Source organism: Trichomycterus rosablanca, chromosome 13 (assembly GCF_030014385.1).
Source record: "Trichomycterus rosablanca isolate fTriRos1 chromosome 13, fTriRos1.hap1, whole genome shotgun sequence".
Lineage (NCBI taxonomy): Eukaryota > Metazoa > Chordata > Actinopteri > Siluriformes > Trichomycteridae > Trichomycterus > Trichomycterus rosablanca.
This window is the reverse complement of record NC_086000.1, coordinates 21,248,378-21,261,331: the sequence shown is the minus strand read 5'-3', so window position 1 is coordinate 21,261,331 and position 12,954 is coordinate 21,248,378. Positions and strand designations below refer to the sequence as shown.

At 38.1% G+C, this 12,954-nt stretch overlaps 1 protein-coding gene across 1 annotated transcript in view; it reads left to right on the top strand.

Annotated features, from left to right (window-relative positions):
- mipol1 (mirror-image polydactyly 1) overlaps positions 1-12,954 on the top strand; it is an 80,761-nt gene that overhangs the window by 11,830 nt on the left and 55,977 nt on the right. The window contains exon 4 of the mRNA XM_063007945.1: positions 11,286-11,370. Within this exon, the coding sequence (XP_062864015.1) occupies positions 11,286-11,370 (85 nt within the window). The remainder of the gene's footprint in view (positions 1-11,285; positions 11,371-12,954) is intronic.

Below are 12,954 nucleotides of genomic sequence, written 5' to 3'. Positions count from 1 at the left end.
ATAGTGCTTAGTATGACTCCTTATTATGTAGTTCCTGTCATTATTATTGATTATTAATAATCTGATCTAGTGTAGCTCTGATATAGCAATTATTTTATCAGTAGGTGTTAAGAATTGGTGTTTTTTCCACTTTCAGTGTCCCTGCTGCTTTTATTTGTCCACTCTTGTTTGGGCTAAGCTTTCTGGCAAGGGCAAGGATGTGTTATTACAAGTGATCTGTGGTCTGGCTATAGATCGTTTTCTTGCACGGTTAAATAGATCTTTTTCTTAGTCTAAATTCAGTGCACACACACACACACACACACACACACACACAAGCCATCATAACAAACAGAGCAAGTATCCAACAGAGCTGAGTTGCTGCTTCTTACAAGAAGACTGAAAAAATGGCTACGGTCTGAACAGGCTTTGTTCTTAGCAGGTGGATCGACCTTTGACCTAACCCTTGGTCCTGTCGCTGTGTGCCAGCCTCCCAGGCAGGAAATGTACTGTTAAGGCCTATCACCTCTGCTCGGTGAACTGCAAGTTCTGGTGGTGTATCATAGCCGTGGTGTGGTTTTCTTTCAACCGGCTTTTTTCCGCCTTCGCCCACCCTCATAGAAGGCAGGAGAAGCATTTGTGGCCAGTTTTGCGGCTTCCATGTGGGTCCTATTGAAGTTCAAAATCCCTGGAATTGAGTGCCTAGTGGCCTAACATGCTTGTTTTCTGCCTAAGTGGGTGGTCCAGCAATGCAAAATCGCACGCACGCGAGAGATCGAGGGATTCCATAGGCTCCGTCCTCTTTTGTCTCTGTGTGTTGGTTTAAGAAACAGTCCCAGGGTGGGTATTTCTTAATGCTGGCAGAATCGCTTAACATGACCTAACAGTTGAAAACACAAACACTCATATAGGCTGATTGTGATTTCGCATTTGTAATTTAGTGCTTCTAAAATAATTTATACACACACACACATTAATGCCATGCCTGTCTTGCGATTTCAATGAAATCTTACATAAAATATTACATAATTTAAAATATTACATAATTTAAAATATTACATAATTTAAAATATTACATAATTTAAAATATTACATAATTTGCTGGGTCAACAACATACTGCTACTATTCATTTGTTGGCCAATCACTGAAAAAAACAGGTCTGCAGTGAATAAGAAGCTGCTGAAACTCCCCTTTTCCAAAATTTCAAACTAGCCCAATTCATATAAGCACAGAGAAGTCACCAGCTTTAGTTAATTATAATTACTAAAGACAAATTAGCAATCATTGCCGCAAAATTAAATCACCAAAGTCATATTTTACAAATTCGTTTCTGTTATAACTCGGTGATTCATTGTGTTAAACCGACACCTAGGCATCGCAAACTAGGCTGCCACCCAGTTGCGGATTCCGGGAGACCCAGTGATGGCCCATGAAGCAGAGAGGAAAACAAACAGGCCCTGCTTTGGTGTGAACCACAGATGCTTGGGAACTGTTTAAACAGGGAGCAATTCAAACTGCCTCTCCTGTGGCCTGTGTTCAAACATCAAGTGGTAATTAGGACCGAGTGCCTGGTGCTGTTGCCCTGGCCTCCCCTCAATTCTTTAACATTTTCCCCCTCATAAAGACACTCATGCCATGCTACTTTTTTTTGTAGGTATTCAGCTTTTGCGGTTGTGATTCGTCACACTGCATAAGTAAATTAAATATTTTTCTTCCTGCCCAGTCATAAAAATCTTGATATCTATATTCAAATCCTCACATGCTTTTGCATAACTTAAATACATATTGTATTTTTCTAAAATCTTAAAGTTGTGGCTATAGTGACATCCCGTATACTGTTTTTATCAGGTAATGATTGGCAAAGCGATAATGATCTTGGAAAAAAGAAAATCGTCACAGCTTCTCTCTAAATATTTACAATGATGTACGTAGCTGTGTGCACACACACCATTTACATGCCCTAGTCCTTCACAACAGCAATAGAGATAGTGGGAGAGCTGTACGGCAAATATACTGTATGCATTTCATTTTTGTAAAGCTAATTATTTCGATATATTCCTTCATTGATAAAAAAGCTGGAATTTTCTTGAGTGTTGATTCTACATCCTCTGCAATTTAGTTCCCTGCTGTTTAAAGCCGGTTTGTCTGAAGGACAGGTCGAAGCACAAGCATCACTCATCCTCTACAAAAAAAGAGCTCTGTTTGGATTCAGCATTTGCACGTCACAAAAGTTCAACTTTGCGGTGTGTGTTGGAGAAAGGATTTTCAGAACAAAGGAAGATGTGTTTGCAGAGGATTCTCACACCACTAGCTATGTGTGTGTATTAGTGTTGGGCTCAAGGCGAGGTGGCATGCACAGTAATAAGGCTGGATTTGTTGCCATTTCACTGTTGCCTTTAAACAAAAAGCAGGGTTACACTTCATATTTACACTGATTTAATGTGTTAGGTTAATTCTGACTTGTTATGAAATGTTATTTGCACTTTGATAGGGCCCTCTTGATCTGAGACTTCTTTGAAAGCTATTTGCACCTGTGTAACAGACTCGGCCAGTGAAACTATTACATGAGGTGAATAGAAACAGCAGGAAGGTGAGAGGGTGAATCCTGATCCAAGCTTCTCTCATAAGACAGCTGACCTTAAGTTGACTCCGTCTCAGAGCCCCACCTCTCCTGCATGGCGTCTCTAAGATGAGTAATAGCAGCTTTATGGCTTGTGTCACCACTTTGCATCAGTTTCACAACCATACCTTTTCACAATGCGGCTTTTGTTTTTCTTACTTTTATACTCTCAGGTTAAAATTCTTTTAACCTTCTGCTTTGAACTTGCAATTTATTTTACATGTGAACTTTAAGGTTGGGCTAAAGGGTGTGATCAACACAATCAAAATTCAAGATTGGGACAAAACTGAGTCTTTGGAGTCTTTGAGTCAGGTTACATACATGTTTAAAACTATAGTTTTTTATAGTTTTACACATTGAACATATTTCCATTACCACCCTTGTGAAGTGATATATAACATACCATGTAAAAAATATAATATATGTATTATACTTGCCACAGCAGGTCAGTCTGGGTACCTTATTTGGCACAGTTTTTCCCCCAGATGCCTTTTCTGCTGTAACCTCTTCTTATTTTTATCCAGCCTTGGGATCAGTACTGAGAGTGCACTGACAAATGCACTTCCCAGTGGCTAGTCTGTTGGCCTTATATTAATGTTTATATTAATTTGGCAAGTTGTGGCAGCAGCACAACTCAAATCATAAAGGCATGGGACAGAGGCATGTTTACAACCTTTCATATTCATTACACTTTTTGTTTAGGAACTGAGTATACTAATTGTTCCTGTTTTGCTAATGGAATTTGTGCCATTCTTGCTGGATACAAGACTTCTCAACTGCTGTTGCTGCTGCTCAGCAAATCTTTTAACAGTGTTATGTTTGCTAGATGGTGAATCTTAATTATTTGCAATTTGCATTAATTTTCTTTTTGACCTGATTGATAAATACTGTATGTTACAAAGTTTGGCACAAAGCAGTGAGCCACGACACATGTTACTTGCAGACTGAGCCTTTGGTGGATCCTCCATGATCTCAACTGTTACAAATTCAACTGCTGTGGAATATTTTAAAAGTGTATAGTGCTGTTAAGGAGTAATGTTCCTTTAAGTTTTCATGCCATCACAACATTTTTTTTTATGTGCTGCAGGTGGCATATTCAAAATTTTTTTATATCTACACGATACATTAAAGTCTGTAAGCCAAAATATTAAAAGTCTTTTATTTTGTGCTTTTCTCACTTAACTATAAAACAGATACATTCTAATTTATATTGCATTTCACCAAATGATTCAGCCTTCAACAAGCAGCAGTTCTGTTAGAAGAAATGGTGTGCTGAGGGAAGGTCAAAGTAGACCAGCCGGACTGGTTTGAGCTGACAGTAAAGCTATGGTAACATAAAAAACAACATAAAAAACTCTTTACAAATGTGGTGAGCAGAAAAGCATGTGCAACATATCAAATTTTGAGGAAATACACGATCAACCATAACATTAAAACCACCTCCTTGTTTCTACACTCACTGTCCATTTTGACAGTTTCAAAACCTTTGATGAAAATCAAAATCAAAATCAAGGTGAAAACCAAAGTTTCACCTCCTTGTTTCTACACTCACTGTCCACCTCGGCTTGCTCAACAGGGGTTTTTGTATCTGTTGGTCCTGGATTTTGTAAAGTTGCTTTGAGACAATGTATATTGTAAAAAGCGCTATATAAATAAAGTTGACTTGACTTGACTTGACATTTTATCAGCTCCACTTACCATATAGAAGCACTTTGTAGTTCTACAATTACTGACTGTAGGGTGTAGGGCAGTGGTAGCTCAGTGGTTAAGGTACTGGACTAGTAACCAGGAGGTTGCCGGTTCAAACCCCACCGCCGGTTCAAACCCCACCACCGTCAAGTTGCCACTGTTGGGCCCCTGAGCAAGGCCCTTAACCCTCAATTGCTCAAAAATTGTGTTCAGTCATAATTGTTAGTCGCCTAATTGTTAGCATTTACACATAAATGTAAATGGTCAGGACACCCACAGAGCAGGTATTATTTAGATGGTGGATCATTCTCAGCACTGCAGTGACACTGACATGGTGGTGGTGTGTTAGTGTGTGTTGTGCTGGTATGAGTGGATCAGACACAGCAGCGCTGCTGGAGTTTTTAAAAACCGTGTCCACTCGCTGTCCACTCTATTAGACACTACTACCTAGTTGGTCCACCTTGTAGATGTAAAGTCAGAGATGATCACTCATCTTTTGCTGCTGTTTGAGTTGGTCATCATCTAGACCTTCATCAGTGGTCACAGGATGCTGCCCACAGGCGCTGTTGGCTGGTTATTTTTGGTTGGTGGACTATTCTCAGTCCAGCAGTGACAGTGAGGTGTTTAAAAACTACATCAGCCTTGCTGTGTCTTATCCACTCATACCAGCACAACACACACTAACACACCACCACCACGTTATTGTCACTGCAGTGCTGAGAATGATCCACCACCTAAATAATACCTGTTCTGTGGTGGTCCTGTGGGGGTCCTGACCATTGAAGAACAGGGTGAAAGCAGGTTAAAAAAGCATGCAGAGAAACAGATGGACTACAGTCAGTAATTGTAGAACTACAAAGTGTTCCTATATGGTAAGTGGAGCTGATAACATGGGCAGTAAATGTAGAAACAAGGAGGCGGTTTTAATGTTATGGTTGATCGGTGTATATGTAAACAGGACTAAATAAAGATCAGTGATACGTTGCCTGCTTTGATGAAGTTGGATTTCTGCCTCAGTATGTAGTTGGTATGGTTGTAATTTAGCATAAACAGCATGCATTCATGGACCCATGTAATGGAAATGACAAGAAGTTCAGAATTCTCAATTGGCCTCCCAGTCTCAAGATCAGAAATCTCATCTTCATCTTTATTGCCTTCTCTTATCTAATATAGTTGCAGAATTTTCCTTTAAAATAAGAATGAAACCTTTGTCCCATTTGTTTTCTCTTTTAACTCGCTGCATTAATCTCATCTTTAAATAACTTCTCTGTCTCCCTTATAAATGTTAGCCAATGCAAATCTTAGCTTAGCCAGTATTTACAGAGCCAATTCTGAGGTTACTTTCAGCAGATATAGTCTCTGAAATCTTTACTATTGACATGATGGAAATGTATTTGTCAGTGCTTATCCTGAAACAATGTTTCAATTAAGCTGCTCTAATGACTGAATTGCAGCTCTAAGATCTAAGAATAGTAATATTAATTAGTTACATTTTTACTATAGGAGATTTCAGATGATGTTGTCTTTCTTATACCATGGCCACTTGCCTTCATTATAGGTGTGGGTGTGGAATGTTTGCTTTGTCATTAATATGTAATATTCACTGGAGTAAACATTTATTCTTTTACATAGGAAACTATATAGTCCCTATCCAGAAATGGCCATTGATGATGATACTAAAGTGCATGAACGACTGTCTGATTAGCAGTAGCAGTATATTGTTCTAATTGTTACATTAATTATAGTCTAAAGCATAAAAAGTCGTCCTAACATTGTTAATGTAGTTATTATAAGATTATAAGTAGAGTTGCATCTGCAGAGGTTATTAAAGTGCAGTGTTTTCCCCCTGAGATAAAACAGCTTCTTTGTTTATAATTTTAATGTGGAATAGTTGCTTTATTTATGATTGAAATAGTAAAAATATAGTAAAATCTATAGTGCATGCACACTGAGTCTAAATTTGGTAAAAAAAGAAAGAGTTCTCAAGCTCTGCTCTCATATCAAATTAAGTGTCAGCAAATTAAGTGTTTATAGACAGCATTAATCATACAACAACAACTTTGTTGGTTATATTTTAATCAAGTTTGGAAACACCCTATGTTGCTTTTCTAGTATGCAGAACAGCAGCTTCTTGAGATGAATATGATTTTCCTAAGAGTTAATAATGATAATAATTCAACACATCTTAGTGTTGATAAATCCACTGCAGAGTAGTTTGGCTCTGCATGATTTTATCTGTGACTTCATGCTTTAGGGCAAAGACAGGAGGAAGTGTTGGAAGCTCTTACCGTCTCTATGCAGCTCATGGCTTTCCCACACCCAAATTAGCTGGAACTCAGGAAAATGAGGCACTCATCCTAGTAGATTTGGCAGGTCATTGCGTCTCCTCTCTTAATGCCTGGGGATCAGTAAATCTCGGCTTGTTAGATGCCATCGAGGCCGGATCCATCAGGGGGATCTGAGACACCATTGCTTCCTCATTTTCCCCAATCTCAATTCAATTACCACCGCGGCTGCTCGGAGAATGAGTTTAGGCCTATAAGACCATTTCTGAAAGGCATAGAGCCCAATCTGCCTATTAGATAGTTCAATCATCCAGGAAACAAAGGGCTAAGCACTCAATCACACAGTCTGCAGAAAGTTAGAGATCGTTGTGAGGAACTTGTATGGGTCTTCAATATTGCATGTTTGTTTATTGGTTAAATTAGCCTTTTGAATTAATTGGTCCAAGTATTAATAGTCATCTGTCTATAATCTGTCTTTGACCATTTTTAAATTGAGTGTGCTTATGACTGCAATTTTGCAGGAACTACAGTCTAAAATAAAGCAATGTCAAATTTTGCGAAACATTAAACAAGTGATATAGCTGAGGAATTATCTTTCTGGGTTTATTTGTTTATCTGTACTAAAATCAGTGTATGTTGCTTACCTGCTCTTACATTTAGTGCTCCTATTTTGGCCACACATCCACTTTCCAATATTTACAGTTTAAATCAATACATTTTTACAGTTAAAATGGTCTAAATTGTGTAGTGTTAATAAAGCTGCAGAAATATGAAAAAACAATTTATGTATTTATTATTTGAATATATTATGACTGAATACAATTTGACCAGTTGAGGGTTAAGTGGCAGGCAACTTACAATGATTTTAGCATGCACGCTATTTGAAAGTATGTATTTTATAAAACAAGTTCCTGAAGTTTGCTTAATGCTACTGGAACTTTGGAGCTGAGTTCTATGGACATGAGACATAAAAACACAATATAAATACTATGTGCAGAGGTGGTTTTGTTTTGTGTGTTGATTATTTTAATTGTAATACATTTCTCAGTTGAAGACTTGATTTTGCAGATATTTTTAGGCTGAGGTTAGGATTTATACCCAAATACATTAGTCTTATGATTTTGGAGCTGACTGTATAATAGAACGATAAGTAACCAATGTTTTTAAACATGTTTTAGATGCTTGATAGAATGCTAGAATTTGTTAGATTTTACTTTTCTTGTTAGAAACTGTTTTTCCAGACACTACTGACTATTCATGAGTTGTAATTACGTTGTTAATATGACAGATGCACAGTCCTCAACCAGTTGATAAAACTTTCATTTTGGGCATAAAAGGTAACATGCCAGTAATGTCTTTTGATCCAAGACAAGTCAGGTTTAGTTAGAGTTTCGCTCATACACCCCTCTAGCATGTGTAATGTGACTTACTCATTCCGAATCAGTTCATCTCAGTGCTACGGTGGGAAAGCCCAGGCACGGTGTACAATTAAACCTGCATGCTTTAAGTTTCTTTCCAGATTAATGTCCGTATCAAAATTCATAAAGAATTGGTAAGATGAAAAGCCTGAGCTCATGGATTCTCAGGGATTTTGTGTGAAGCCTATTTAATCAGGATAACATGGTTATTAATATTCATAAAGACAGCTGGAATACAAATGACAGACTGAGGAATCTTGGAAACTTTTTTTCTGTAAAACTGTATTAAACAGAGCTTAAAAAATTAATGAAATTTAGTTTATATTAGGCAAAAATGCAAATTCCTGTATTGGTTAATTGTAATTGGGCTTAGACATTTCTTTTTGAAGAATTTCATCTTCAACAGACATCAAAGACATTTTCAATGAATGCGGTGCATGAATGGTCATTTAAAAGGATTTAAAGACATTACACTGCAATAATTGTACATGAATAATAAGTAGCCCACAAAGGCAATTAGCTCAAAGTCTACAAGACAGGAAAATGAAGATCATTGGGTGACAGTAGAGGACAAACTCAAATGTAAAAGTTTAAACAACTTTACTATTGTATATATTCATTTTTTAATTTTTAATTTAATTTTTCGCTGTATGTCAGAATGGCATTGCTAGAGTTTATTAGATAAAGCAATAATTAGAGCATGCAAACACAGGCTGGGCCCATCACAATGATAATGTTTTAAGTAAAGATTATTTGTCTTCTGGGTTGGGATGTGAAATATATCGACTTGGCACCAAAGTGTCAATATTAGGATTTTAAAAAATTAGCCTGTCCCACAATTTTGTACTACTGTGTGTAGCTTTCTTTTCTTTTTTAAATTACACATCTTAGTTGATTGCTAGGGTATACTAAACCTACGTAGTCAATCATTTGCCTTTTAGCATTTAGCTGTCCCTAACTTTCCATGCCCCCATGGTATTGAGATCAATTGAATATAAACATCTTTTAAATAGTCATATCAACTATGAGAAGAAGGGTTTGTTTAACTGTAAAATAGTAAAAAATAAAGGTATATTCCATTGTTTGTTTATAGTTAACTTAGTTTACATTATGCCTCTTTAGGCCACTTATCCAGTCTAATTACAAAACATTGTTACTGATAATTTATAGATGTGTCAAAAATAATTTTGTTGCAAAAAAAAAAATTAACTGATCGAACTGATTGTGAACTGCATTGTACATCTGCATTTGTATATATTGTACAAATATACTTGTAGTAATAAAAACATCATTGTGGAGCATATTCTATAATCCTAATGAGTGCAAATACTAATTGATTAGGCAAGTATAGCATAATTGTGAATATAATTTGCACAGCATCAGTGTGTTGATCTTTCTGTACTCTAGCAGTTTTAAAGAACTAAATATAAAACCCACAAACTTTATTCAGCCTTATCACACAGTATGGACATTATTATAAAGATATGCTATTCGATGCTCTGTGTGTGCTAATGCTAATAGCTCATTAATCTATCATGAGGAAGCTACAGATTATGAAGAAATGTAGATGGGATGCTAATTTACCATCTGGAAAGCCATCAGAAAGTCTTAAAACGAACCAGGCCTTAGTCACACTCAATTCAGTTTAAACTTTCATTAGAGGAGAACTGGTGCTTCTCTATTTCTCAGTCTTGGTTTATTGCAGAATATCAATTTCATTAAGTTCCTTCAGGGTGATTCTCTGAGGAAACAGCGTCAATCAGTAAATCAATCCGAATTTATTTGGTAAAGCGCCCTTTTCCAAGCTCTTTGCAGCGTGCCTCGCTGAAAATTACAGGACTATCAAAAGGTCGGGTTTGTGTGCTCTGAGTTGTTTTTTCCTTTCTCTTTTCAAAAGCTACTTTCTCATATTTGTGATAAAGGATTACGAGAGTACTCAGCCATACCTACTAGCTAATACCTCTCCTCCTCCCCTCTGTCTGAAACTCCTGTGCACAGGGCCGGCTCCTGCCCAGAGTCTATCACTGAGATTAATGGAGCCCTGTGGTGTCTTGCACAAAAAGCCAGTTGTCCGTTCACGCCTGACTGTGCCCGAGTTGAATAGTGTGTGAGCTGTGTGTGCTGGCTTACAACACAGGGATAACGTTCTACTGGCATCTGCCCCGGGGGTCACCCCCCTGTCTAGCACCCAACCTCCCAAGAGTGCAAGTTCTCTGTTTTCCTAATTTGGCCGTTCCATTGGTTTTCTGTCTGTTTTTTAAACACTTGTTATTGTTTTTTTGTTGTTGTTTCATTCCCTGGAAACATGAAAGCAAAATGTCTTGTATCATCTTCAAATCTTTGGTAGTATTTTAACCACAACAGTTCAGGAGTGAAGTCTAAATGTCTTGCTTGTACAAGTTTATGCAGTGCTCCATGGGAAATTTAAAAATGCAAGAGACTTAACCAAGTGTGCTTGTCTTTCAGCTGATTTATAGTGGTATAGGTGGACAAGATGACAGATGACTGGACTTCATGTTCAGCTAAATTAAATACTTTTGAATTGTGTCATTTTTGTTTAATTTTTATATGGCTTGTTAATGTGGCCATTTTGGAAGGTTCAGTGATGTTCCTTGACCAGTCTCATGTGAAATGTATGTAAATGAGCAGTAAACCAATGGCCTTAGGCCTAATTAAGCTTTGTGGTATCACCACTAGAGGGTAGCCCTGTCCCATTGCAGCTCATTATGGTACATAGCAACAGACTCCATCTCTGAATGTCAGTGGTGCTCCTAATTGCCTCCTGCCTATTTGTTGCTTGCTTATGAATTAACTTGCATTTATGGAACCGAATTATCCACCATCATTTAATTATACCTTAGAACCTGATCTTTAATTGGCAGTTCCTAACAAGAATCTGATCTGGCTTGAGCTGTATTAAACGTCTGTTTACTTTCCTGATAGCTGAAAGCATTAAAATGATTGCATGATGGGATTACGATTTGTTAATTGCCCTCGTTCATTAGTCCTTCATAAACTGTTAGGTAGAGCTCTGGTACACAGTGGAGGGGATAAAGCAAAGTCTTGAAGCACAATTTTACTCTGCAAATTAAAGCTGCCTGTCTTGTTTTGCTGTCTATGCTGCAGAAGTTATTAAAGCTCGCACTCCACCTAGCACCCCTGAGATCATATTGACAGGCTATAATTAATACTAACCTTTCTAAGTCTAATGGGAAAAAGCCTGACTGACTGTGTGTCTGTGATGAAAACCATTTTTTTCTGAGAAATTAATAATCCCTTCTATATATTTCCAGCTAATCCTAAAGTCAATGAGGAGCTGAAACAAAGGCTGCCGTCCCCTGTAAAGCACCATTGTTCAGAGACCACACCACAACCTGGGTAAAGATGCTTCTCCCGGCTCATTTTACATTGTTTGTCAATGGCTTTTTTTCCACATGGGGCAATTAAGGGCAAGTTTTTTAATATGTGGGAATGTTTATTAGTGTACATGGCAGTCAGTGATCACTTGGTGTAATAATATCTTTGCAAAGATGTTTTCTAAATCCAGACTGATGTTACAGTGTTTAAAAACATCTGCTACTTTGGTTTGTTCATCCTTATTGGGATGCATTGTGAAATTGAATACAAACAGAAAAATGTGTGCATTCTGCACATGTGAAAATAGCAGTACCACGCTTACTGGGTACAGTAAGAATATAGTGTACATCCTCTCTCTGTATTTACTTATTAATGCCTTGGTTTTATTTGATCATGACTCATCGTAGGTTAGATAATACATGTTCAGCATATTAGTTCTTTGTTTATAGGGCACAAAATGTACAGTTCACCTGTTAGCAGTTAATAGATCTAAATTGCACATGCTTATTGCATTGATGTACAGTGTATCACAAAAGTAAGTACACCCCTCACATTTCTGCAGATATTTAAGTATATCTTTTCATGGGACAACACTGACAAAATGACACTTTGACACAATGAAAAGTAGTCTGTGTGCAGCTTATATAACAGTGTAAATTTATTCTTCCCTCAAAATAACTCAATATACAGCCATTAATGTCTAAACCACCGGCAACAAAAGTGAGTACACCCCTAAGAGACTACACCCCTAAATGTCCAAATTGAGCACTGCTTGTCATTTTCCCTCCAAAATGTCATGTGATTTGTTAGTGTTACTAGGTCTCAGGTGTGCATAGGGAGCAGGTGTGTTCAATTTAGTAGTACAGCTCTCACACTCTCTCATACTGGTCACTGAAAGTTCCAACATGGCACCTCATGGCAAAGAACTCTCTGAAGATCTTAAAAGACGAATTGTTGCGCTACATGAAGATGGCCAAGGCTACAAGAAGATTGCCAACACCCTGAAACTGAGCTGCAGCACAGTGGCCAAGATCATCCAGCGTTTTAAAAGAGCAGGGTCCACTCAGAACAGACCTCGCGTTGGTCGTCCAAAGAAGCTGAGTGCACGTGCTCAGCGTCACATCCAACTGCTGTCTTTGAAAGATAGGTGCAGGAGTGCTGTCAGCATTGCTGCAGAGATTGAAAAGGTGGGGGGTCAGCCTGTCAGTGCTCGGACCATACGCCGCACACTACATCAAATTGGTCTGCATGGCTGTCACCCCAGAAGGAAGCCTCTTCTGAAGTCTCTACACAAGAAAGCCCGCAAACAGTTTGCTGAAGACATGTCAACAAAGGACATGGATTACTGGAACCATGTCCTATGGTCTGATGAGACCAAGATTAATTTGTTTGGTTCAGATGGTCTCAAGCATGTGTGGCGGCAATCAGGTGAGGAGTACAAAGATAAGTGTGTCATGCCTACAGTCAAGCATGGTGGTGGGAATGCCATGGTCTGGGGCTGCATGGGTGCAGCAGGTGTTGGGGAGTTACATTTCATTGAGGGACACATGAACTCCAATATGTACTGTGAAATACTGAAGCAGAGCATGATCCCCTCCCTCCGGA